This window comes from Cricetulus griseus, chromosome 2 (genome assembly GCF_003668045.3).
Source record: "Cricetulus griseus strain 17A/GY chromosome 2, alternate assembly CriGri-PICRH-1.0, whole genome shotgun sequence".
NCBI classification, from domain to species: Eukaryota; Metazoa; Chordata; class Mammalia; order Rodentia; family Cricetidae; genus Cricetulus; species Cricetulus griseus.
The window spans coordinates 397,981,361-398,008,081 of record NC_048595.1 but is presented as its reverse complement, the minus strand read 5'-3'; the positions used below and the strand labels follow the sequence as shown (position 1 = coordinate 398,008,081).

Genomic DNA, 26,721 nt, shown 5'->3' with positions numbered 1-26,721 from the left:
CTTGCCTCATCTAAATCCCTTAGTGAGATGCTGGCATCTTATCCACCACCTGCCCCCAGGAAGGGATCTAACTGTGTGTTACAGACAACAGAGAGTTTGTCCCCAAGGGCAAGGGAGGCTAAGGAATATGTGGGACAGCAGAAAAAAATAAGTATCCTAGTTGCCCAGTGGCTGGGTGTTGTGACTGGATGATTGTTTACAGGTTTGCCTTCTCTGAGACCCCAAGATCCTTCATCTGCACAGCTTCTCCAGGGATCTCAAGATTCTCCATCTGCACAGATCCTCCAGGCTCTAAAACCCTGCTCCTTTGTTTTATTCTTCTTGGCAGCTGTGTCCTGTCACCATCATGTTCCCATGTAGACTGCTGTTCAGTGAGTGTTAGGATGAGTGTATCTGTAAAATTCCACATAGGTACCTTCTTTGGGTGTGTCTGATGCTCTTTATCATGGAGTAAGGGACAACTTGCTTCTTAGAAGTACAATTTCAGGTGGAAAGAGTGCATCATTTTGCTGCTGAAACTTCCTGGGGATCTTGAGGACTCTGCACTGCCGATCACATGAGCCTCATGAAGGGTCTGTGGGAAGGAGAAGACAATGAGTGTAGCTAGACATAGGTGTGAATCTCACCACTGAGCTTCATCAAAACATTGAGGTCGATTGACACAACTAGTAAGAGAGCAATTATCATCACTGAGCACAGGTGCAAAGGGGACCAAGTATGGCCTGAACCCTTTACAGGCAATCTGGTGGCACCTAGTAGGTACACCAAATATTGAGAACATGTAGCCACCCTCATGCATAGTCAAGCGAGAAAAATGTTTCAAGTCTAGATGTACTGCAGAATTACGCTCTCCTAACTCAATCCTGCAGAGTACACCAGCGGGGAGGCTCAGTCAGACTGCCTCTGCTCCCCTCCTGTTTCAGCATGAGTTCCTGGGGGTACGGGGGTCTGTCTGCTTTACTCCAAGTTCTTCCTACCATGACTATAACAGTGAGCAGTTAATACACGATAGGTGCTATTGAGCAGTTAGCACATGATAGGTTCTGTTGAGCAGAAGAGACTCAAGGCAATGGGGTAGGTCTCTATATAGCTTGGGCCCTCTGATGCCCCAGGAACGGCCTGCTCTGGGGGAGGAAGTCTCCTCTGTCCAATGGCATCTTGCCCATATTCCTCCTCTGCTCTGACTTGATTGGAGGCCAAAACTCTCAGTACAACCCCCAACTCCTCACCCCTGGGAGGCCTGTCTCCTTGCCTTCTTATCATCTTCCCCAACTCATCCCTAGTTGTCAGCCCACTGGCTGTCAATGGAATCAACACTGCCAAGGACCTCAAGACAGCAATCAGCCTAAGCAGGCAAGAAAGAAATCACAGGGTCCAACTGTCTCAGCTCTGGATCCCAGAATACACAGTGTCCTCAGGCCTACCACACCCCCAGAGCACAAGGAAGGCCCCGGATAAGCCCAGATGGCCAGAGAGCAAAATGGCATTTGTAGGTCTTTCCCTTCTGTCAGACCCCTTCTGTCAGATAAATTCTTGATGTCATTCTCACTGAGGATTTAAGGAAACACATCTCAGGGAAAAGTACGTGTGGATGGAGTTTCTGTCTCACCTGGTCCCACAGCCAATTTTGCCCCAAATAAACACAAAGAAATTTATATTAATTAGAAACTGTTTGACTGATGGCTTAGGCTTCTTATTGGCTAGCTCTCTCTTAATTATTAACCCATTTCTATTATATATGTATTTCCACATGACTTTGGCTTCCTGGAGGATGCCCAAGCATCCTATCTTCCCAGTAGCTACACAGCATCTCTCTGCCTTTCCTCTCCCCAGAATTCTCCTAGTCTGGAAGCCCTGCCTATACTTCCTGCCTGACCACTGGCCAATCAGAGTTTCATTTATCAAACAATAAGAGAAACATATATACAGGACATCAAGCACCCACCTGTCAGAGACACACCCAGACCACTAAAGCTTAATACATAGAAGAGCAAGCATTCCACAGGACAGGTGGAAAGAGTTAGCGCTGGGCCCTGGCTTATTGGGAAGGTTTCTTAGAGGTTGGATTTTAGTTCATTGCAAAAGAAATTAGAAAGCAAGGGCCTGGGAGACAGTGCCATCTGTAAAGTGTGTTGTTAAACAAACACAAAGACCTGAGCTTAATCCCCAGAACCCACTTAAAAAAGACCAATAAGGAAGCTCACACTTATAATTCCAGCACAGAGGAAGTTGGGACAAGTGAACCCCCTGGAGTTTGCCGCCCAGCAAGCCTTGCCTAATCACCGAATTGGTGAGCACCAGGTCCCAGTGAGAGACCTTGTCTGAAAAATAAGGTGCCTGGTGCCTCAGGAACAACATCCAGTGTTGGCTTGTGACTGCCACATGAACATAAGCACACATTTATGCACTTGAGCACACACACATATGTGCACATATGCATACATATGTGCACTTGCACACACACTTGTGAATGCCCATGTTACCCACACATACACACATCAGTAAATGAATAAACTAATTACCAAATAAATCAATTACTAAAAGAAACATTCTTGGTAGAAAGCAAAGAAGAAAAGTTTTAAGAGTAGGTAGGTAGGTGCTTCGGGAAAAAACATTAAAGCAAACTCCTGGTGCCCTTTCCTTCTATTATGATAGCCAACTGTTAGTACTTCGTTATTACTAAGATCTATTTTCAGAATAAAATTTGTTCTCCATTAAAAAAACGAGTATGACTTTGGAAATCCATGGGGCCCCTTGTAGTGGATCAGTATTTATCCCTAGCATGGACTCTGGGAGCCCATCCCACATAGAGGGATACTCCCTGAGCCTAGACACACTAGGGAAGGCCTAGGCCCTATCCCAAAGGATATGACAGACTTTGAAGACCCCCTATGAAAGACCTCACCCTCCCTGGGGAGCAGAAATAGTATGGGATAGGTAGGGTGTTAGTTGGGGGGGGCAAGGGAAGAGGGGACCTGGGATTAACATGTAAAATAATCTTCTTTCTAATTAAAATAGAAAAATTCAGAAAAAAAAGAGTAAGTAGGAGTATGGAGTATGATCAAAATACATTACATGTATGAATAGAATTTTCAAAGAATAAATAAAATACTATTTTATAAAAGGGTTAATATGTTTTGAGATTTGAAAGGGGGCAAGCTTAGCATGCACAAGATCTCCAACTCTCTCTCTCTCTCTCTCTCTCTCTCTCTCTCTCTCTCACACACACACACACACACACACACACACACACACACACTGAATACAAATAGAGAGGATAATGACCTATGTGTTGGGAGGTGGGCTATCCTGGGCACTTGCTATTTATTTAAGTGAAGGTCATAGTGCATGTGAAAAGTCACAGACCAGTGAAGGAAAAAGAGAAGTCAAAGATTTATCTGCCTCAGTTTAGTTTGCAATGTAAGTGAGTGAGACCACCCAGTGTGATCAATGACCGCCTTTGGTGGGAAATCAGAGAGGGAAGAGGAAGGTGAATGAGCTACCCAGGAGAAGAGGGGGTTGTGGACAGGAAACAGTAAGACAACAGTGACAGAAAATGGGGTGCCAGGAGGAGGCTGTGTGGGAAAGGAAGGAGTGGCCAGGAAGATGCCAACCTCTAGTTGCCATAGGTAGCTCAGAGGGAAAGCTCCAAGCCATCTGCTTGCATTCCCACCACAGGCATGTGCCACGATGGGATCCTGAGAACTGCCTGAGCCAGCCTTTGTTCTGCAGAGAGCTCTGCGGTTTACTCAGTGTTCAGGAAACAAACATGCGTCCCTTCCTCTGGGAGATGGATTAACATAAAGAGGAGCAAAGAACACAAAGATGTTTATTCTTTCTATGGGCAAAGACAAGCATGCACCAACCTAGCCAGGACCTAGGTACACTGGCAACAGAGTAAAGACCTGAACTCTGTCTGGCCACTTCAACAAAAGCTGTGATTCACAGGCTTCCATGGAAACAAGGAGTCTCAACCCCAACAAGAGGGGCCCAGCCCTTCGTCAGAGCTCCAGGTAAAAGATGGTCCCAGGACAGAGACCAGCCTTCTGAGTGCCAAGCTACCATTCCAGGCAGGTGAGAACATCAGCCAGACACTGTGGGCCTCCCAAAGGACACCTGTTCCACAGTACCTGGCTCTGTTTTCCATCTACCAGGCTGTATCAGCCTGTCTCTAAATGAGTTGCTATGAGCCTTGTTTCCTTATCCATTTATGGGGTCTGAACACCTTGCTGTTCTTTCCTCTCCTACTTGCCCACCCACCCTTCAAAACCAAGTCATGAAGCAATCCGACAACAAGATCAAAGAGGACCTGACCATCTGCCAGAAACATCACAGAAGACACAGGGAGGGGAATTCGAGAAGAAAGAGGCCGAGGCACACTGGAAACCCCTGTCAATCCATGCTCTAGTTCAGAATGGAGGCACAGTCAAGAAGGGAATGGGGAGCCATGAGCATGGCTCTGAAAAAGTTCCCTGTGTGCAAGCCTGATGACCTGACCTGAGGTTGATCCCTGGGTCCTATAATAGAAGGAGAGAACCAACTCTTAAAAATTGTCACCTGACGTCCACACATACGCTGTGTCATGTGTATGCCAGCGGAGTCTCTTTCTGTCTCTGTCTCTGTCTCTGTCTCTGTCTCTCTCTCTCTCTCTCTCTCTCTCTCTCTCACACACACACAATAATAATAATAATAATAATAATAATAACAATTTTTAATTTGTAAGAAAAGATGAATGAGAACGGGGGCTTATCCACTGGATATAGGTCTTCAGGATGGGAGACTTGTGGAAGAAGGCGTTCTCAAAGATAGTGTGATTGTGTATCATCTTGTTCAATTACCCAGCATGTTTCAGTTTTGTCTTCCCAGCAGGACCATGAAATTATTGCTAAAAATCAAGAATGTGTGTTGTATTTCTTCTGAATCCTCACAGGACTCATTCTAGGATGGGCATGTGGCCAGCCCTACATGAATTCCTGTACTATTTGCAGGAGAATAACACAGCAACATTTACTGTAACTTACATGGTAGAGGTAATGTGAACGTTTTTTTCATACATGAATACTCTCCATAAACTCCACTTTGCAGATACATGATGAGGCTCAGAAAAATTATATGATGAGCCCAGGGTCCCATGGTTGGGCCACTGCAGGGGTTAGAATCCAAACCCAAGTCTTTCTTTTCCTACTCCTGTCCACAGAAGACAGAACTCCAAATGGCCTTCAAAGTCAAATATTGGCACAAACATAGCATACAGGCATGTGCATACCAACATACATGCTCCAGGAAGTTGCATGTGTCACCCAGAAAACATGGATGGTTTCAAGCAAAATTAAAGGGCAATCAATGCTGTTGCAAGCTTAAGGAAGATGAATGCTGACCAGGAGGACCAGCTTGATGGGGTTGGGGAAAGCCGGCAATAGGTGCTGAGAAAACACTCAGGCACAAGACGCACACAGAGGAATGGGAAACAGTGTTGTTGCCCGCCCTTGTGTTGATACAAGATGTTTGGACTGAAGGGAGTTGGTCTCGGGCCTAAGACAGCGGTTCAGAAATGAGGCAGTGTTTTTGAGTCCATTAGGAGATGCATGATTAGGACATGACTGAAAAGCAATTAAGTTGCTTCTCACTGGTCTGCTGATCAAGTTACAACTAGTAAGAAGTTTCCATGTGGGGGAGGGGACGCAGCAAACCAACCAGTGTTTTTTATTTTTTTTTTAATGTCATTTCCTGCAGGGGTACTCAGGGTGAGCTCAGGGTTGGCAGATGCCTAGGGGATGCCATCAGCAGTGCCCCCTTCATTAATCAAGCCCCGCCCTTTATAGAGGTATAAAAGCCCAAGGGCCTGCACCTCCCTAGCTGCCTGGCTTCTCTATCCATCCCCTTCACGCATCTACCTCAGGAGCTCCTGCCACCTGCCTTCTTCATCGCCATGTCTCGGCAGTCCACCATCACCTTTCACTCTGGCAGCCGCAGGGGCTTCAGCACAGCCTCTGCCACCACCCCAACTGCTGGCCGCTCACGCTTCAGCTCTGTCTCTGTGGCCCGCTCCTCAGGAAACAGTGGGGGACTGGGCAGGATCAGTGGTGCTGGTGCTGGTGCTGGCTTTGGAAGCCGCAGCCTCTACAACCTTGGGGGGACCAAGCGGGTCTCCATTGGTGGGTGTGCTGGCAGTGGCTTCCGGAGCAGCTTTGGTGGCAGGGCTAGCAGTGGGTTTGGGGTCAGCAGTGGCTTTGGTTATGGTGGTGGCATTGGAGGGGCCTTTGGTGGCCCTGGCTTCCCTGTCTGTCCCTCTGGAGGGATTCAAGAAGTCACTGTCAACCAGAGCCTCCTGACTCCCCTCAACCTGCAAATCGACCCCACCATCCAGCGGGTTCGGAAAGAGGAGCGGGAGCAGATCAAGACCCTCAACAACAAGTTTGCCTCCTTCATTGACAAGGTAGGACCTGTGCTCAACCCCTCAAGTTACCAGTGCACGGAGTGACTAGGTGGAGAAGGCTGAGCTCTGGAGGCAGCACAATACAGGGTCCCCAGGAGAAGAACACTCATCAACCAGTACCAGCCATGGACAGAGACGTTTTCAATCCAGGCCAGCTGGCCCACAGGACCTTGTAGAGATGCCCCCTACTTGTCCTCTCTGGGATAACCCTCGAGGAGGGCTTCCACCCTGACCCAGAGAAGCAGCATTGAGAAACTCACCCCAGAGTCTGTGACCCTCACCATAGAGGCTATGCTCTCCCCCATGTCCAGTCCAGGGAAATCCTAGAGTCCTTGCATGTCTCCAGGGGCTTTCTCATTTGGGAGTGGAGTTGTCAACTGCTGGTTGAGCATGGGGTAAAAGCCCTTTGTTCTTGTCTCCACTGTTAGCTGGAGTGTGTGGTTCTGCCTCCCTGGTTTCTCAAGTGAGGCTCATTCTCTCTGCTCCCCTGTAGGTGCGCTTTCTGGAACAGCAGAACAAGGTCCTGGAGACCAAGTGGAACCTCCTACAGGAGCAGGGCTCCAGGACTGTCAGACAGAACCTGGAGCCCTTCTTCGATGCATATCTCAATGACCTCCGCCGGCAGCTGGATGGCGTCACTGCAGAAAGAGGCAGGCTAGATGCTGAACTGAGGAGCATGCAAGAGGTTGTCGAAGACTTCAAAGTCAGGTGAGTAGAAGACCTGACTACACACAGCCATCCCCGGGTGTCTAGAGCCATCCTCGGAGGTCTAGAGAAGTGCAAAGAGGTGAATGCCACGTGAGCTAGGATCGCTGGGTGTGCAGCAGAAGACAAAGACGGCACACTCAGGGTAGCAAGGGACCTCTGTCTCCGCCTCACGGCTAACAAACACAAGGGGCCTGTTCTTATCTGTCTACACAACTGAAATGGGCACCAGCATCATCTGACGAAAGAAACACTGGCACTCATTCTGGTAAACAGCATTGCTTCACCTCCATCCAGCATGCTGCTTGTATCCACTGGATGTGAGCCCAGGGACTGAGATGGCTTGAATTTCCCAGATGGCATGAGCCCAGGTGAAAGAAGATAACTAGGCAGAAGGAGCGGTTCTCATCTTCCTCGTGGAATGTTCCTCGTGAACACTGTTTATCGTCTGGGCTACAGTGTAAAGGCATTTAGCAAGTCCATTAGCTAGCTTGAGCTCTACTTAATCACAAAAGTACACTGCTCAGTGATCACCCTGAGGCCCAGGGAAAATATTTCAAAAAATACCTGAGAGACTGTCCTGAACAAATAAAGTTTTCTGTGCAGGTTCAGCAGGCACTACTGAGGCAGCATATATTTTAGGTGATTAGGACTCTGTATCTACAAAGAAATGGAGATGACTAAGGGCATGATTCTATTCCCATAAGTCATTGGTCACCTTCTAATCTTACGAAAGTTTTATTTAAACTGGCAGAAGAAATTATCTGCCTTTTATAGAGGAAGAAATAGAGGTTAAATGAATCATCCAAAGTCATGTGCAGGTCACCAAAGAGCTGGAAAGGAAGGAAGGTCGGGAGAAGTTAAGTGGGAGCCTTGCTCAATCTCACACCCCCTTGTCCTCATCCTTGCAGGTACGAAGATGAAATTAACAAGCGTGCCGCTGCCGAGAACGAGTTTGTGGGCCTGAAAAAGGTGAGTAGGGATGTCTCTTAAATGAGATCCAGTTCTGAGCCTGTCATCCCGGCACTCTGGAAGCTATGTCTGAAGCCAGCCTAGGCTACATGGTAATACCATGCCTCAAAGAAAGAAGGGTTGGGTACACAGATCAGGGGCAGAGCTTATAGCTTATCCAGCATACCATACACCCTTTGGTTAAGATTCAGCATTGAGCCGAGCATTGATGGCGCACAGCTTTAATCCCAGCACTCAGAAGGCAGAGGCAGGCGGATCTCTGTGAGTTGAGGCCAGCCTGGTCTCCAGAGCGAGTGCCAGGATAGGCTCCAAAACTACCCAGAGAAACCCTGTCTCGAAAAACCAAAAAAAAAAAAAAAAAAAAAGATTTAGCATTGAGAGTTGGAGCAGAGGCGCTTCTAAGAGAAGAAGGATGTGAGGAGGAGGGGAGAGAAGAGAGAAAGAGATTGAGATTTAACATTAAATGTTGGAGTATGAGATATTCTGGTCCTGGGATCACCCAAGAAATATCACATCGATGATGAGAACATGTGATGAGCTCAAACCTCCCAGAATATACCATCGTATTGAAGGTCTCGCTATTTCTGCCCAGGAAGCTTAAGCCCCAGTCTCAGTGAACACCTATCCCAACCCTTGAAATCCAGGCTAGATTCTGCTTGGCTTCTTCTGAAATGCTGTTTGGATCTGGGGTCATTTTAGGATGTGGATGGAGCCTACATGAGCAAGGTGGAACTAGAGGCTAAGGTGGACTCTCTGACGGACCAGATCAACTTCTACCGAATGATCTACGAGGCAGTAAGAATCTGCACATGTTTCTGTTGCTTCTGGTACCAGAGCCTAGAGAGGAAAGGAAGCTCAGGGTGTCATTCACTTAGTGAGTCGAGCTGGCATGGTGCCAGGAAGGAATGCTGGGAACTTTGACACATGAAACTGTTTCAACTCTGAGGCCTCTCTCCCCACAAATGGCAAGACAGCCCTAGCAAGGAGGGGTGCTGGTTCCCATGTTCTAGGAATAAATACTGCACCTGCTCCCCAGCCTCTGCTATAGCTCAACTCACTAGCCAGGTGGCTCCTTGGCCTCTGAAGAGGACTATTTGGGGCTCTGCCATATAAAAAGCAGATACCTGGGTCTATGGAGAGACAGAGGGATAAAGTCACACTGAGGAGGTGTGTGTGACTAGCAAGATTGCCTGACCTAAAGAATGCCTCTATGTGGCATAGGACCCAATTGTTGTAATTGCATCCCTCCATGGAAAACATGGATGAGAGCCTTGAGAGGCAATGCAGAGAGGATGGTTCCACCAGCACACTCACCAGTTGTCTAGAAACTTCCAGGGACAGGATTGGGATCCCTGACATGATCATGACTAGAAGTACCAGAAGGGGGTTGCCTGAAAGGATTTCTGCCAGGGACACCAAAGAAGGGATTCCTAGACTAAGTAGTTAGTCACTTCAGAAATTCAAGTTCCCTTCCTCTTGTTGCTGTTGATTCTGAGTTGATACCCTGCAGGAGCTGTCTCAGATGCAGAACCAGGTGAGCGACACCTCTGTGGTCCTCTCCATGGACAACAACCGCAGCCTGGACCTGGACAGCATCATCGCTGAAGTCAAGGCCCAGTATGAGGACATTGCCAACCGCAGCCGGGCAGAGGCTGAGTCCTGGTACCAGACCAAGGTGAGGTGATAACACTCGGGTGAGTGTTCTGGGGATGCACTTGGAAAACGCAGTTCTGGTACTAAGAAACTCTAGGTTAAAATATTTATAGAGGTCTAACCATATACTAGTGTGTTGTCCAGATGGTGTTAAGTGCTCAGAAGGATATGCATGGTTCCCACATTTCTCTCAATGGAGTCAACTGGGTGAGATTACAAAATGACCAAGAAGTAAGCATAAAAGTCCTAAAGAGCCTGTAAATTCTTTCTATAAGCTCTGGGGTCCCCCACTCTGCTAAATGTGGCTTTAGAGTTGTGAATAGAGAAGCTGCAACCAGAGAACCCAAAGTCCAGAGGCCAGAAAGTGGATGGGCATCACAGAAGGGGAGAAGAGCATCACCAGAGAGTTCCCAGCAAGATCTAGGTCTTTAGTCCGGCAGTGACTGAAGGAACAAGAGGGATTTTAATGCTGAGTGAGAGGCTAGAAGGCACGGGCACACCACACATGTGCAGCAAGAGAGGCAGGAAGGACCTTAGAGAGCTACAGCTGAAAGCCTGGGTGGCCAGGTTTGTCTAAAACAGTGTAGCAAACCCCAACTTGTCCCCTTGCCAAACCCAGGCCCCTCACGGGGGCATCTGACTCCCCACACACACCTTGTCCTGCCCTGTGCACTGCATTAGTCCCTTCCAGTAGGTAGTGTAGCCAACAAGGAGTTGTCTGATGTCAGGGGTCCACAGTGAAGCTCCTTGGCAGTGAACAGAAGACAGGGTTCACTTAACCCCAAACTGGAAGTGAAAATGGTAGCAGACTTCTCCCTGTGTTGTTGGGGTGTTGTTCCTTCTAGTCTTGAGTATCTGGCAGCAGAGGAAACTGAGCTGTCTAGCACTTTCCAAACAGCATGGATCTTGACTCAGATAGAGTGGCCTGGAGGAGGCAGGGTGAAGCAAACCCTCCTAAATGCCCTGGATACATCTAGCATGAGCACCGAGACCAGGGCCTCTGCCAGTGTGCCTCCTGTAGCCTCTGCGCTATCCACTTGTTTCCTGCCTTTCCTCTCTGATTCCCAACACTGCTGTCTGCGGAGCTACCTAAATTCATGGGCCTATCATAGCCGATCCTGATGCAAGCCAGACCAAGAACTCCCCATCCCACAGAGACACTGAGCGAACTACTTCCTCACTCTCACACCTTGCCACTATTCCCCCTGCAGCAGTGTTATCTCCTAAGTCCCCTTTTCTAGTCTGGAATAGTCTCTCTCTAAGCTGTATACACAGGCCATCCTTCCACCCTCCCACCGCACTGCACACACTTTCAAACCTAACCTGGACTCCTTTGTGGCACTCTGAAGGACTCTACTACCAGGCTACTTGTCTTTGGGGTACAAACTGAGCATAACGTAAGTACCTGGGAACCAGGATCAGCTTGCATTTATGTGTGGTTCCCAGAGCCTGCTGCTTCCTCATGGAGCAGACAGGCTCAAGAAAAACCACCTGGAAAGATGAATGAGGGAAGGGATGAGTGGCCTGCTTGGCACACAGGCTTTTGACTAAGTGCCCGTGCCTGCTTTTACCAGTACGAAGAGCTGCAGGTGACAGCAGGTCGGCATGGCGACGACCTCCGCAACACCAAGCAAGAGATCTCGGAGGTGAACCGGATGATCCAGAGACTGAGATCTGAGATCGATGCTGTCAAGAAGCAGGTACAGTTCAGTCAGTGCAAGAATTCCCATTTCTTTTGCATTATCCCACCAACTCCAAGGACTCCTTACACGGATCAAGGCACCTCTGGGGTCTGTCCAAAGACTTGTGACACCTCCTTTCCTTTTAGTGCTCTAGTCTGCAAACTGCTATCTCTGACGCCGAGCAACGTGGAGAGCTAGCCCTCAAGGATGCTCGGGCCAAGCTGGTGGACCTTGAAGACGCCCTACAGAAGGCCAAGCAGGACATGGCCCGGCTGCTTCGAGAGTACCAGGAGCTCATGAATGTCAAGCTGTCACTGGACGTGGAGATCGCCACCTACAGGAAGCTGTTGGAGGGCGAGGAGTGCAGGTCTGTTCTCAAGTAAACAGGACTTAACCCAGAAGCCTGAGCTGTGGCCAGTGAGCCATGACAAAGAATGCCGTGCTAAGTCATCCCGGTGCACCCCATGGAAATCTAAGGCCTGAGTGGGTCTAAGAGGTCATGCTCTGTTAAAGGAGAAGGCTGGTTCCATAGTAGGCCTGAAAATATGGGGTAATAGACCCTGGACTAAGAAGAAACTGTCCTAGCTTTGGGCTTATGGGTCTCCACTCATTACTAAAAGTTGGTCTCCCCTTAGCCCTCAATATCTTCAGGGGCATAACAAAGGAACCAGATTCTGTGATCCCCAAAGCTGATAGGATTTTGGTATTCCTCCAGTTACCACTAAGGGCAAGTCACTAAACCTTCCTGTCTCAGTGTTCCTATCTATAAAATGGGGGGTAATGATAGTTCTGATGTTGCTATTGCTTAAAGGCTTAAAATAAGGCAATATCATGACTCTCAGAACAGCTCAGGCCATTCAACAAGTGTTTTTGTTCTTTTTAACTAGCTCTTGGAGCTGTAGAGATGGCTCAATGACAAAAAAGTGCTGCTTTTACAGAGGACCTGAGCTTGGTTTTTAGCACCCATATCGGGCTGAGTTTGGTTTTTAGCACCCATATAGGGTGCCTAATAACTGCCTGTAATTCCAACTCCTGGGGTTCCAACACCCTTTTCTGGCCCCTTCCTGCACTTACATTTATGTACACACACACACACACACACACACACACACACACACACACACACACACACACACACACAGACAGACATATATATAATTTAAAAAATAGTAATTTAAAGATTTGTTTATTTATTTTACATGTATGAGTGTTTGGCCTGCTTGTACACTGAGTACATGCCTGGTACCTGTGAAAGTCTGGCACTGGAGTTACAAATGATTGTGAGCCACCATGTGGGTCATGGGAACTGGGTCCTCTGTAAGAACAGCGACTGCTGTTAGCCACAGGCTATCTCACTACACCCCTAAAAATGTTTTACTTTAATTAAAAAAAATCTTGCTCTCCTTCAATTTAGTGGTCAAAGGAATGGACTTTGAAGGCAGATGTATCCTATTTCAAACCTTGTGACCATGAGCAAGTTAATTAGTCTCTCTGATCTCCAATTTCCCACTGTAAAACTGACATAATAATACCTACCTAATAGGGTTGTTGGGAAAACTAAATGACATGATGAGTGTAACAGGTTTTCAATAAATGTTAATGTTAGCGCTGAGTGAGCCTTTAGGAATGAATGCCACTTGCCAAGACAATAATAGACCGATTGTGACTACTGTTATTTTTGTATTCGGATGCCTCTCCACACCTATAATAGCCTCGGTGCATGGCAAGAATCTCTTATTGAGAGGAAAACCTGGTTATAGGGACCATCCTGGCTTTCTGATGGACTCTAATCTGATTGGTTTTCACTTCCTGGGTGGGAGGGCATGTTTTAAACTCAAACTATGCCTCTGAGGTCACAGGAACCAGGCCTCCAAACCTCAGGTTCCACAAGACTGCATTCATTAGACCCTTACTATTTTTAGTACTTCATATAATTTTAGAGTTTTAACCAGCATGACTTCTACATAAAAATAATAAAGGGGTTCTCAATGCACTTAAAACAATCTGAAAATTTGTCATTGCAAATACCTGCCAGGCGAAAACCTGGACAGTAAGTAACCTTCCCTCCTCTCCTCCCAACCAGGCTGAGCGGAGAGGGAGTTTCCCCAGTGAACATCTGTGAGTATGACCCCTGTGGCTTGGAGCTCATGTGGTCGGGAAAAGGGGCAGATACAAGGCACCCGTGAGAACCCTGCAGGCAGAATTCAGTTGGAGACAGTTTGGGAGCTTGAGTTGATGACAAAACCATAGTGAATTAGAGGATCTTGTGTAATTTACTTATTTACTGTAGTATTGGGAGTTGAACCTGAGGCCTTGGTGTATTTTGACCACTCTCACATATTCCCACCCTGTCTTACCCTGTTCTGGATACTCACCCCACCTCATACCAACAAGCTCCCCCCATTCCCTGCCTGCCCCCGTGCATATCTCTGTGTTTTGTTTGTGTTTCACACTGAGTTTAACCTGAGCCACCTGTGTGAGTGTGCATACAGCACTAGACAGAGTTTTGTTTTCTGGGACAGCTTTCATGCAATCCAAGCTAGCCTCAAATTCCTGCCCCTCTTGCCTCTAGTTCCCAAGTTAGATGAGTCTTCAGGCTCACGGTTCTTCCCTTTGGAGGGAGAGTACAAAACCCCCCGTACGTGTGGGGGTGGATCCTGAAGTTGTCTTACAGCAGGTTAAAAAGCCCCAGCCATATCTCCCACCTCCCAGTATCCCAGTTTCAAGAGTTCAGAGATGAGCGTTTGACATAGACGGGACATAGGAAGGCGCCTGGTTTTGCCTGGGCCCTTTGGAGAGAACCCTTTACACTAGACGCCAAACCATGACCAGTGAGGCAGCCCTGCCCTGTCTGAGCAGTCTGTGGAGAGCCTGCTGCTTGCCTCGGTTCTGCAGAGCATCGCCTCAGGAAGGCTCTGGGCTTTACAGGACACCCACCATCTGTGTTTAGAGTGCCACACCAGGGGGACTCCAGGGGAAGGACATATGTATTCCTATGAGCTTCCAGAAGGAAGGAGATGCCAGAGACAAACCCAAAGAGGGAGGGGGATAGGACAGCAATAGAGGTGGTACAGTAGAGGTGAGAGGAAAGTGCCTTCCTGGAGAAGTGTCCAGTAGGCTGTGGGAGAGAAGCACTGGGTAGTAGAGGAGAAGCAGAAAGCCTGGAGAAAGAAGACAGCACAGAGCAGCAGAGGCAGAGGTCTAAGGCAGGAGCTCACAGAGCAAGCAGGAATTGGGAAAGCCAGCATCTGTCTGTGAGATCACCCATCTCAACCGCAGATGTTCCAGGGCACAGGCTCTGTTGTCCAGTGCCTTCTCTCCGCCTGCAATTCTAACTCTGTCCCTTCTTTCCACAGCGGTGGTCACTTCAACCCTTTCCAGTGGCTATGGTGGTGGCAGCAACATTGGAGGTGGAAGCCTGGGTCTTGGTGGGAGCAGTGGCTACTCCTTTACCACCAGCGGTGGCCACAGCCTGGGTTCAGGTCTGGGAGGCTCTGGTTTCACCACCAGTAGCAACCGGGGCCTGGTGGGCAGTGGCTCCAGCGTCAAGTTTGTTTCCACTACGTCATCCAGCAGGAAGAGCTACAAGCACTAAGGTGGCCAGCCTGCAGTCTCCCTTGCCACTACCCCGAAGCCTCCTTTCAGTTGCAACTGGATGTCTGGGCCCTTATGCCATTTCTTCTTCACAGGGGGGTCCCCTGTGCTGCCAGGCTAAACCTATTCCCTGACTTATGACAACCTCCCAACAGTCCCCAGCCTGCTCCTGGCATTTCTTTGTGCCAGACACACAAACCCAGACCCCACTCTCTTCCCAAGTTCACAGTCAACAGATCTGCAAATGACTCTTCAGCTCCTTCCCTCCAGCTTCAGCAATGGAGAAGTCTGTGATAGCTGTCTTGTCCCTCTCTGGCTGCTTATAAACTGCCATCCAGAGTCAATGCTCCTCTGTCTCCTCCTGGAATGTGCCTATTAAATGCATGTGTCATGTGTTTGGCTCAGACCTCTGTGTGCAGTGGTGATGAGCCCACAGCAATTCTGACTCTCAGGCAGCCCCCAGCCAGGGTTCCACACAAGCAGTACTCGGGGCACAATAGCTGTTGCCCCTTCCCGGGGAGCTAAGAGGAGAGTATGGAGAGGGCAGCAGACCAACAGCCTTCCTCCTTAAGGGGCTCCTACTTCCTTTCACTTTTCTTTGGGATGCTTGTTTGGGAAGTCTCAACCCTTGGGCAGAAGCCCTGCCCAGCCTCCTGCTCAGTATGTCATGCAGGGTGAGGCCATCCCCTCCCCACATCAGCCTGTGTTCCTGGGACAACACTGACGTAGGATGGGTGGTCAAGGCACTGGCCAGCAAAGGAGCTGATTGTTCCCCGACAGCTTCAAACTTGCAGCCCTGAGCAGAGAAATGACAGGGCAGGAGAGGAGTTAAAAGTCAGCCCCGGGGCCAAGCCAAGGAGCCAATGAGCCTATAATTGCAGGCAGTGGGGAGACACCCAGGAAGCGGCTGCACATTCCTGAGTTTACAGTCTCCTGGGCCCCTCCCCTCAGGACCTCAGGGGGATGATGGCACTAAACCTGAGAGGGGCTCAGGTGTGTTAGGAAAGGGTGGGCTCGACCCATAGGGATTCATTTCAGAACTGATAGAAGCTGCCAACCAGAGCTGTGGAAACCATTGGTGCTAGGGAAGGAGTTCAATGACATATGAGTCAGGAGAGAGGAATGTGAAATAAGGGACCACCATCTAGAAGGGTTAAGAGGATATAAAGATTTCAGACTGGCGAGAAAAGACTCTGAGAACAATTGTTAAATTCACTAAGACCAGGGGGGACAACAGCAGAGGGCAGGGATTTGAGATGACCTCTGACTGCTTCTTAGGAAGGACAAGACATCTCATTTTCCCCAGCTATGACAAGTTCGGAGATTCTGAGCATGTAGCCCAGCCCGCCACTGGGTTCTAGCATCGTCCCAGCATCCCTTTGCTGTGTGACCTATGTGCCAACGGCAGCAGGTTAAAAACCAAGAGCAAGAATAGCCAATGTTGAAAGGTGAGCAAGTGGAGTTCAACTCCCATGATACTGATCAGAAAACATCCGCAACAATTTATGGTCTATTTTCACAAAGTTATAAAAATAAAATGTAATAATATTTATGGTGGACCTATCACATAGTATGGTGCAAACTCAACACTTGGTACATGGGTTTTTAATGTGTGTGTGAGAGAGGGGGAGGTAGGGAGAGGGAGAGAGAGAGAGAGAGAGATGGGTACAGTTAGATGCTTGGGTCTAGAGTCTGGGAGGAGAGAGTTGCAGATGGAAGTGGGGGAGGCAGGGAGGCTGTCCAGAGTGTGTGTCCCACCTGAGCAGGTGGGGAGCTTTCAGGCCAGGTTTGCCTCAGGCTGGACTCCCCAGGCCTGGTCCTGCCCAGGGTAGGGTGTTCCCCGTGGTGATTAGCGGGCAGGAAGATGGACTGTGGCCAGACATGCCATTGAGGTGAACACAAGAGTGGTCTTTGATCTACTCTGGCCAAACCCAGTTCTTGAAAGGGATAAAACTCAAGGTGAGTCCAGGCAAGCCAGAATCTAAAGGCTCTTCGCTTTTGCCTTTGCTTTGCTGCCTTTTGACACCAGCTTCCACCATGACCCAGCGATCTTCTGTAACCATCAAGTCTGGGGGCACACGGAACTTCAGTGCCTCCTCAGCCAGTCTCCTTCCTGGCTGTCGGCCTGGTTTCAGCTCTGTTTCTGTGTCCCAGAGCGGGAAGAGTTTTGGAGGCGGCTTTGGGGGTGGTTTTGGGACAAGAAGCCTACACAGTTTTGGGGGTAACAAGAGAATCTCCATCGGTGGGGGTTACCGCTCCAGCCGGGCCAGCTTTGGAGGTGCTGCCTGTGGGCTAGGTGTCAGCGGCATAGGGTACAGAGTTGGGGGAGCCTATGGTGGGTATGGATTTGGAGGTGGGATGGCCCCTGGAGCTGGAGGCATCCATGAAGTCACTGTCAACCAGAGTCTCCTCACCCCCCTGCACCTGGAGATTGATCCATCTCTCCAGCGAGTTCGAAAGGAGGAGAAGGAGCAGATCAAGAGCCTCAACAACAAGTTCGCCTCCTTCATAGACAAGGTGAGGGGCAAGCGGGGTCTCCACTACTAAAGTCACTGTTGTCTGGAATCTTCATTATCTGGGTTTTCTTGAGGTCATCTAGGTCTTCCCAGGACACATGCACCTGGGGCCTAGGCAGTCTGCTGATAGGGCAGGAGCAGAAAAGTGCCCATCTCCATCCAGCCTTAGACTTCTCAGACCCACAACCAGGGCATTGCTACTCTGGTGGTCAGTGATCATGGGTCAGCTAGATAGTTTGGAGGGAAGGCAATAAAGGAACAAAGGCTAAAAGTGTGGGGAAATGTATTGGGTCCTTTTCTGTCTTCCAGCTAATTAACACTAGTGTCCTCACAAGGTAGAGGTATTTCTCTGTTGACACACCTTGGTGATAGGGTATATCTAGGAAGCTGAGTGAAAGGGCACTGAGAGGACGTATTTGACTTCAGAGTCCTAACAGCTGTGTGACTTGGGATCCTAGAGGTTCCCAGTTCTGGGAGACAGCCTCTTGGTACATGATGCCATTGTGCACCATGTCATGCCTCAGCTGGGAAAGAGTGTAGTCACAGCCCCAGGCCACTCAGGCTACATCTCTGGGATGAAGAAGAGTGTGGAGTCCAGAGACGTTCATCTCAGGCCCCAGTTAGGACTCTACTGCGGGGAGAGTTTCCACTCCTCTCAAGCCCTGGTGGGGTGGAACAGATGGACTCCTGGGTCCCTTTCTGGCTTTGTTACATTATGAATGCCTCCTCATGGAGAGCAGATCACTGGGTGGAGAGACCCAACCAAAGACACTGCTCAGACACCAGTTCTTAAGCTTTGTCTCCTGTGTCACTCCACCTGGCATGAGTTATCCCAACACAGGTGTGACTTCCAGGAGCTTGACGGAGAAGGGGAGATCCTGGGCTTCTGCTTTTTCCTTGTTTATCTAGAGGGGATGTGGGAATAGTGGACAGGACTGGACAGGTACAGGGGGCCAGGATGTGCTCTTTCCCACATCCTGGGAGACAAGGGAAAGACACACTTGCTAAAGATCTCTCTGGGGATGCTGCTGCCTCTGAAGTCGTGGAGGTATTGTTCTTTCATTCTTGGAGACTAAGTGACACTCCAGGCCCTCCTAGTAGAAGGACTTCAGGATGAGGGAAAGTTCTTCATGGTTCCCAGAATTAGGATCTGATGGAGCTAAGTCCAGAAACCCAAATAACAGCTCAAGACCACAAGGGACTCAACAAGCAACTCAAGGGAGGTGATTGCTCAAGTCCACATGACTAGTGAGAGACATGGCTGGGATTGTGCCCAGGTCCCCTGAGTGTAGTTCCACAGTGATCCACACTAACATTTCTAAAGCACACAGGCATCTGAGTCCAAGTTCCAGATCCTGAGAAATCCTCCAAGAAAGGAAAAAGATGAACAAAATTTTCTGTCACAACCTCCCACCCATGTAATAGGAATCAGTTTGGGCTCAGACAACTACAGTGCTATTTTCCTGAGTTAACGCATGTCAACATGGTTGGTGTATCAGATGGCCTCCAGCTCCTCTGGACTTAGTACTTAACTCCCAACTCCATTGTACCAACATTGACATAGCACTCTGCACCCAGGCTCCTTGCAGCTCAGGAGCAGAAGGGGAAGCCACCACCTGGGTTATGAGGTCATGCAGGGTCCCTGCATTAATGGGAGGTCCTACATTGAAGACCATGTGGAAAACTGAAGCAAGGAAGCCCTCACAATCTCTTACCTTTGGCTGGGACAGGTGCGGTTCCTGGAGCAGCAGAACAAAGTCCTAGAGACCAAATGGAGCCTCCTGCAAGAGCACAAAACAACCAGGACCAATCTAGAGCCCATGTTTGAAGCCTACATCACCAACCTGAGGCGCCAGCTGGAGTGCCTTGGAGGAGAGCGGGGCAGGCTGGAGACAGAGCTAAAGAGTATGCAGGACGTGGTGGAGGATTTCAAGAACAAGTGAGTGGCCACTCAGTCTATCTGGTCCAGAACCCAGCCCTGGGGCTCCTGGGGAGGTCAGGCAAAAGGAAGAGGATGCACTGTTCTTCAAAACTGCCCCATCTGACAGGAATAGGACATATACTTGGGACATGAGATGGAATCAGATACAAAAGTTAAAAAAAAATAACAAAAGTCTTTGGTACAGAATGTTGGGATTTAAGGAAGGAAGGGCTGAAGTTAACAAGGTAATGACCATACGAGTCCAAAGGCTTGTCCATATGTAACAACCTTTAACCTCTGAGAACAGCAAATACAGGCTCTGAGATGGTCACTCACTTACCCAAGATTATACAAAGCACAACTCAATAGTTAGTTAAGAATTAAAGCCAGAGACTCTGCCCCTCCTATTTATTCCACTAAGGGTTCGTGTGTAGGAGGCTGGAGGGATAGAGAAGAAAAAGATTCTCCTGGAACCCCATGTGGTTTCCCAGCCACAATTAATAACTCCATGAAGGAGTGTGGAATATCCTGCTGCTGAGGCAGCCTGGGTGGAGAGTGGGCCACTGCAATGGAAGGGAAGCTCCCTTCTCAGAGTGGGAAGGGGGTACTATAGCATGCCATCGGTGCCAGAGGGAGTACAGCCAAACTGAAGAATGAGATAGCTGAGGCTGATCTTATAGCCTGAAGAGTCCACCGCTCAAGATAGGGTTCAGTGTGGCTGAGACATTGAGGGACATGGCAGCAGCACAGGGTGGCAGGAGCCAGGCTAGAGGTCGGGGCCCGCCAGTCAAGAAGGAGTAGAAGAGGAGGAGGGGCTGAGGGAGGGGCACACTTCTTCAGAGGTCCAGGCTGTGTGGAAGTGCATCCCAGGAAGAGGGTTGATTCTATTCTGCTATTTTCAGTTTGAGTTTTCTTTTGGCAGGAGTAGGGGTATTTGATTTGGAATTTGGAGTCACATATGTGTGAGGGAGCCACACTACAACAGAATGTTTTACAAGTGTGCCCACCTGCCATAACCTTGAGCTGAAGGATATGCAGGGTGTGCTGGAGGGCTTCGAGAACTGGGCCAGATAGAACAATTCCAACCTCACTCTCAAGCCCTCCTCCCAACACCCACCCTTCTCCTCCTTTCCACAGGTATGAAGAGGAAATCCACAGGCGCACAACGGCAGAGAATGAGTTTGTAGTACTCAAAAAAGTAAGTGGCAAAGACACTTTCAATGACTGCAGGTTCCTGGGGGAGACAGAACTTTCACTGAGGCCCTAGGTCTTCTTGGAGACATATTTGACTTTAAACATGAGGACACTGAGTCCACGATGTTCAGTTTGTTGTGCAGAGGCAATTAGAAGCAGGTCAAGATCCAAGACTCCCAACTCCAAGCTGTGTGAGCACCAACACCTCTCCTTGCACGATGCAATATAGGGTGAGGGGAAGCCAAATGGGCCTGGTCCTCAGCTCAGAACACAGAATGCAGAGACAGTCTTTGGCAGAGCCATAGGAGGATCACGTGGTGGAAGCCTAGAGGTCTGGATGTCTAGCAGAGGGAAGAAAAAACACCAAGGCTTAAACTGAAGGAAAAATGGAGTAGCAGCTTGGAGAAGAAAGGAAGGGAAGCAGGATGGGCAGAAGTGTGAGGATGGGCGCCTGTTACAGTCTTTGGGGAGAGGCTTGAAGGGCTCTTAGGCAATGGGATCCCATGACCCAGTTTGGAGTGTCCTCACCATGGAAGGTGACATGAGACCCTTTCATATGGCACTAGCTGATGAGCAGCAGACAGGGACTCCTGAAGGCCATACTATGTGGACCTCGCCATCTATCCAGTTCCACTGGACAGCATGCAGCAACAGCATGTGCTCCCTGGGGAGCTGAAGCTGCCCCATTAACTCCAGAGATAATCTCCAGAGGCTGTTAGTGCACCCTGGAGGGTAGGACCCAGAATGATCTCATGTTCTGTGCCTAGGATGTAGATGCTGCCTACATGAACAAAGTGGAGTTAGAGGCCAAGGTGGATGCCCTGATGGACGAGATCAACTTCCTGAGAGCTTTCTATGAGGCGGTGAGAGACCCTGGTGTCCTGTCCGGAGGACTGGAGGCTGGGACACCCTACCCCACCCCACCACCCACCCAGGCACACAGCTGCCGTCTCTTTACTGGCTCTGACCTCTCTGCTTCTCATCCACCTGTAGATAGATTGTGATTCATGGGGCAGGTCTTTCTCTTTGAGGGGGAAAATGAGGTTCCTGGGGGTAACAAGAAGTTTTCAAAGTTGAAAAACTCTACCTTGGCTAATTAAAATAAACATGTTCTGTTGAGCAGACAGAATATCTGTTTATCACCAAATTCAGGGGATTCCTGCAGAACTGTCCAAGCCCTATGGCTCACACCCCAGCCCAGCCCAGCCCAACCCAGCCCCACTATTCTTTCTGGAACACCTCAAACTGATGCATTTATACAAGTCAACAGCAGTCACACAGCCTGCAGATGCTTTCTATCTGGGTGTGACAATTGCCTGGCCCTCCTGAAGACATTGTTTTATGGAGCACCAGGATACTTTTCTGTGGGTTGCAGGCACAGTGCCACAGACATAATCAAGACCCTCAGTTCTTGGTCTTTCTTCCGGGGCCCCTTCTGATGTTTCTAGCTAATCTTCGTGCCCCATCCCTAAGGAGCATAGCACAGTCGGGAACAAGACAGGACTCAGAAGTATCTGGTCCCTTCTGACTCAGGCTTCTTGCCCAAGGTGAGAAGGGCTGTTGGGTGTGAAGGGCTGGGCCTCTTCAGAGAGTGATACATCACACTCTGACAGTCAGCAGGCTCCCCTGACAATGGGAGTGGCTTATGGAGAAATCTAGCTGGAGTTACCTATGCTGTGCTCAGTGCTGATGCTGAAGAACAGTTGTAATCTCAGTGGCCTCCCAAATATCCTTCCCAACCCTTCAGACCTGAGAGGGGGCTGCACTCCACAGCACAACACCCTCCATGTCAAGACCTGTCCCAGGGGGTTGCCATGCCAAAGCATATGTATTCACTCACATACACACCTGCATATATGTGCACACACATATGTACACACGTGAACACCCTGTCTTTTCTCTTTCGGCTCTAGGAGCTGGCTCAGCTTCAGGCTCAGATCTCTGAGACCTCTGTGGTCCTCTCCATGGACAACAACCGCAGCCTGGACCTAAACAGCATCATTGCTGAGGTTAAGGCCCAATACGAGGACATTGCCAACCGCAGCCGGGCAGAAGCTGAATCCTGGTACCAGACCAAGGTGAGGTGCCAAGATCTAACCAATTAAACCGGCACAGGGATTGAAAGCTTCATGAGCAAATGAGATAGGAGCCCATCCTCTCCAGTGTCCCAGGCTAGTTGGGTCCACTTAGAGCTTCCTGTGTTCTGAGCATCACCCAGGGCCAATATCATCAGGAGCAAGGGGAATAGTCAGACACAGGCAGAAATTCCAACACTTAATATCAGAAATGGACGTAAGTGGTCAGTTGCAGCTATCATGCAAATGGGGAGTGGTGTCGAGAGGAAGGTCTAAGTGCCTTCTAGATGAGGCCAGAGGATGCAAAGGAGAGAGCTGGAGCTAGTTGGGGCCAGGGCTCTGGGCACAAAGACTTGATATAGATCGCAGAATGACATTTCCCAAGTTGGAGCAGATACTCCGAGCTGGGAGTCAGGGAAACAGTACAAATATATCTGAAGGAGGATCTCTATTGGAAACTCTCTCTCTCTCCCTCTCTCTCTCTCCCCCTCTCTTTCTCTCTGAGTGTGTGTGTGTGTGTGTGTGTGTGTGTGTGTGAGAGAGAGAGAGAGAGAGAGAGAGAGAGAGAGAGAGAGAGAGAGAGAGATGCTGATCTGGGAGGGTCAGATGCATGGAGAACACAGAGAGGGAAGAGAGACCAGGAGCAAATGAAGGGGGAAGCAGCATGGCCACAGTTGTCTGGCTGTTGCTGAAGTGTGTGGTGGATAGGGGAGCAGATTCAGAGCAGGAGATGATGCCAATGGGCACAATGGGCCTGGTGAGACAACCCAGGGCCCTCTGAGCAGTGCTCACTGAAAGCCTGGAGGGCACTGGGGAGCTACAACCCTCCCTCCTTGAGCCTGACTATCCCTCACCTGAAGCCTCTTCTTCCTTCCAGTATGAGGAGCTGCAGCGGTCTGCTGGCCAGCATGGGGACGACCTCCGTTCCACTAAGATGGAGATCTCTGAGCTGAACAGGGCCATGCAGAGACTGCGTTCTGAGATTGATAACCTAAAGAAGCAGGTAGGACTGATATCTCAAAGACCATTTCATCCAAACCCCTGCATCCAGGAAGACTTGGACCTGGGCTGTCCTAGTTAGTGTTTCTATTGCTGTGATGAAACACCATGATCAAAGCACCTTAGAGAGGGAAGGGTTTATTTGGCTTACATTTCCACATCACAGCTCATCATGAAAGGAAGTCAAGACAGGAACTCAAACAGGGCAGGAACCTGGATTCAGGAACTGATGCAGAGGCCACAGAGGGGTGCTGCTTACTGGCTTGTTCCTCATGGCTTGCTCAGCCTGCTTTCTTGTAGAACCCAGGACCACCACCCACAGTGGGTTAGGCCCTCCCCCATCAATCACTAGTTAAGAAAATGCCCAACAGCCAGATCTTATGGAGGCATTCCCTCCTTTCAGATAACTCTAGCTTGTATTAAATTGACATAAAGCTATCCAGCCCTTGGGCTTAACTCAGTTGGCTTAGACAGAAATCTCTCAGACAAGGAATGGAGATGCACTTTCCTGGGACAGGCCCTTTCCTCTGGAGCCACCACATGGTCAAGCTTGTCTTATTTTATGAACATACCCACTACTCAGAGAAAGATCTCAGAAAGCCATTTTCTCACCCAGAAAACTCTACCCATGTGGACAGAGAACAATCTTATTCTCAAACTCAGTGCTCTGACTTCCATGGCATTGACACACTTCCGGGAAGTTAACCTAACCCACATGTGCTCCGTGCCACAAACTTCTCCTTTCTCCTGTGGGCAGTGCGCCACACTCCAGGCTTCCATCGCTGATGCTGAGCAGCGTGGGGAGTTGGCTCTCAAAGACGCCAAGCACAAGCTGGCAGAGTTAGAGGAGGCCCTGCAGAAGGCCAAGCAGGACATGGCCCGGCAGCTACGCGAGTACCAGGAGCTCATGAACGTCAAGCTAGCCCTGGACATTGAGATCGCCACTTACCGCAAGCTACTGGAGGGCGAAGAGTGCAGGTGAGCTCCCACGATGGCCCAGACAGATGCCACCAGAACAAGATAGTATGCTACAGAGGCCATGTGAGCCACTTACCACCATGCCCCTACACAGAAAAGCCAAGGTCAGATGGAGAAGTAGCAATTCCCTCCTATAGCTTCTTCTGGGCCTGGGCCTGGGTCACGGTCAAAGCTGTGAGGCAAAGGCAGCCACAAACTCTTGGAAGGCCCTAAGAAGGGACACTGTGACTTGAGCTTTATAATACACACAAGTGCCCTTGGCATCAACCTCAGGGACAGTAGTACATGGCCCCAGATGTCCTGCACTTTAAACACTCCATTCTGCCTCATCTGCATGGGGTCTCACTTCCTGTTTCTATCCCTGTTTTCCTCTAAGGTTCCCCTCCTGTATTTTTGTTAGATTCTAGAGCTTGTGAGACAGATGCCAAGCTTGTTAGACACAGGGAAAGTTCACAGCGTATGCTCAGCACTGATGGCTTCACATGCAGGGGACTTGGAGCTCTCTAAGTCCTCGGCAATGACACACCTTTTCTTCCCACCTGCCACAGGCTCACCGGAGAAGGTGTTGGTGCAGTGAACATCTGTGAGTAAATGTTTTGGGAAGATAGAAGAGTGGTGGGGAAGGAAAGGCAACATGGGATGCCCTAACATCACTGAGATTTGAAAATGAACAACAGAGGCAAATATCAAACCCCTCTCCTCCTCCTTTTTTTTTTTTTTTTTTTTTTTTGGTTTCTTTCCCCATTGATGTCAAGAGTGATGAACTTCCCCTGTCCCTGTGGAAGAAGTCCAGGGACTTTTTCTCATTCTGGGAAAGTGTCCTCAGATGCTGCAGGGAACCATTTACCCTCTGGTGGTTGCAATGTGGTCACATGTCTGGTCTAGCCCTAGAGGATTCTGCTTAGGACAGGACTATTCATGCAGCCAGCCCTCAGCTACTCTGGCAGAAATATGGAACAGCTTAAAGACCTATATGTAGAATTGAAGCAAATCAGCTGAGCAAGTAAAACAGACATCTCAACTTTGCCTGGACATCCAGGAGACCAGAAGGGGTGATCTCCTGGTGTCTTAGGTGGTGATGTGGCAGCGCTGAGTTCTGGTCATGGAGATGAGAGCCCCTGGGCCTCGGCTAGGTCAGAGAACATCAGGGGAGCCAAAGCCTGTGGTGTTTAGAGAAAAGTTCAGGAGAAGCCTCACAGGAGGAGCAGACTCCCAGAGGAAGGGCTGGCCACAGCTTCTGACAGGCTGGGAACACTGTCCTCCTTGTGGGACTGAGTTCATTGTTGTCAAAGTATTGGGGCAGACACTACCAGGTCTAGTAACAAAATTCCAATACTTAGCAAGGAGACTCACCCAGGGGGCCTTTGGATCTGTCCTGATATGGAAGTCCAAAATACCCTTCCAAAATTTGAGGCCTTGTATCCCATCCAGGGCCCCAAAAGAGAAAGGGACAATGCAGCCTAGGAGCCTAAGACGTGGTCTCCGGCAGGAGTGACCTTGCATACTGCTTGGTGCTTTGCACCTCCATCTTTTCATCTCTACACTGGAGGTCACCGCCATGGTGACATCTTTTTGAGGGACCAGTACCATCACAACTGTGGGAGCTTTGAAAATCATTGAGTCTCTTATGGGGTTCACGCTGCCCCCAGGGATAGCTATCTGTCACCCGAGCTTCCTTGGGAAAAGAGGCAGCCTGGAGGCGAGCATGGGAGGAATGACTGATAATTGACCATGTATTCTGTGCCTTCTTTTTTCAGCTGTGGTCTCTTCTTCCGGGGGCACAGGCTATAGTGGAGGTGGTGGCCTCTGCATGAGTGGCAGCAGTTACAGTGGAGGTGGCTACAGTGGGAGTGGCCTCTGCTATGGTGGCGGAGGGAGTGGCAGTTTTAGCTCCACCAGCGGTCGCAGTATGAGTGGCAGCAGCTCGAGCATGAGAATTGTCTCCAAGACATCATCCAGCAAGAAGAGTTACAGGAGCTAAAATGCTACCTGCCTT

General features: G+C 49.4%; 2 protein-coding genes across 3 annotated transcripts; both read left to right on the top strand.

The window, feature by feature from the left end:
- Window positions 1-5,929: 5,929 nt before the first annotated feature.
- On the top strand, window positions 5,930-15,043 carry LOC103160294 (keratin, type II cytoskeletal 75). 2 transcript variants are annotated; one of them, XM_027396034.2, is made up of 9 exons: window positions 5,930-6,436; window positions 6,930-7,144; window positions 8,053-8,113; window positions 8,813-8,908; window positions 9,624-9,788; window positions 11,341-11,466; window positions 11,595-11,815; window positions 13,532-13,566; window positions 14,805-15,043. In XM_027396034.2, exons 1-9 carry the CDS (start codon window positions 5,930-5,932, stop codon window positions 15,041-15,043), a joined length of 1,665 nt encoding a protein of 554 aa, XP_027251835.1. The 2 variants fall into 2 exon arrangements, with proteins under 2 accessions (XP_027251835.1, XP_027251834.1); XM_027396033.2 differs by having other exon boundaries at window positions 13,532-13,602; window positions 14,802-15,043.
- A 2,036-nt stretch (window positions 15,044-17,079) lies between these two features.
- Window positions 17,080-26,706, top strand: LOC100766068 (keratin, type II cytoskeletal cochleal). The gene is made up of 9 exons (XM_027396032.2): window positions 17,080-17,559; window positions 19,289-19,497; window positions 20,617-20,677; window positions 21,441-21,536; window positions 22,587-22,751; window positions 23,626-23,751; window positions 24,505-24,725; window positions 25,274-25,308; window positions 26,483-26,706. The coding sequence occupies exons 1-9, from the start codon at window positions 17,080-17,082 to the stop codon at window positions 26,704-26,706; spliced, it is 1,617 nt and encodes a 538-aa protein (XP_027251833.1).
- The last annotated feature ends 15 nt before the right edge of the window (window positions 26,707-26,721 follow it).

Bases quoted from the DNA above. Each gene is read 5' to 3' on its own strand.
- LOC103160294 (XM_027396033.2), top strand. From the start codon at position 5,930: ATGTCTCGGCAGTCCACCATCACCTTTCACTCTGGCAGCCGCAGGGGC. The intron at 8,909-9,623 runs GTAAGAATCTGC...GATACCCTGCAG, and splicing joins ACCGAATGATCTACGAGGCA to GAGCTGTCTCAGATGCAGAA. The intron at 11,816-13,531 runs GTCTGTTCTCAA...CCTCCCAACCAG, and splicing joins TTGGAGGGCGAGGAGTGCAG to GCTGAGCGGAGAGGGAGTTT.
- LOC100766068 (XM_027396032.2), top strand. From the start codon at position 17,080: ATGACCCAGCGATCTTCTGTAACCATCAAGTCTGGGGGCACACGGAAC. The intron at 21,537-22,586 runs GTGAGAGACCCT...TTTCGGCTCTAG, and splicing joins TGAGAGCTTTCTATGAGGCG to GAGCTGGCTCAGCTTCAGGC. The intron at 23,752-24,504 runs GTAGGACTGATA...TCCTGTGGGCAG, and splicing joins TTGATAACCTAAAGAAGCAG to TGCGCCACACTCCAGGCTTC.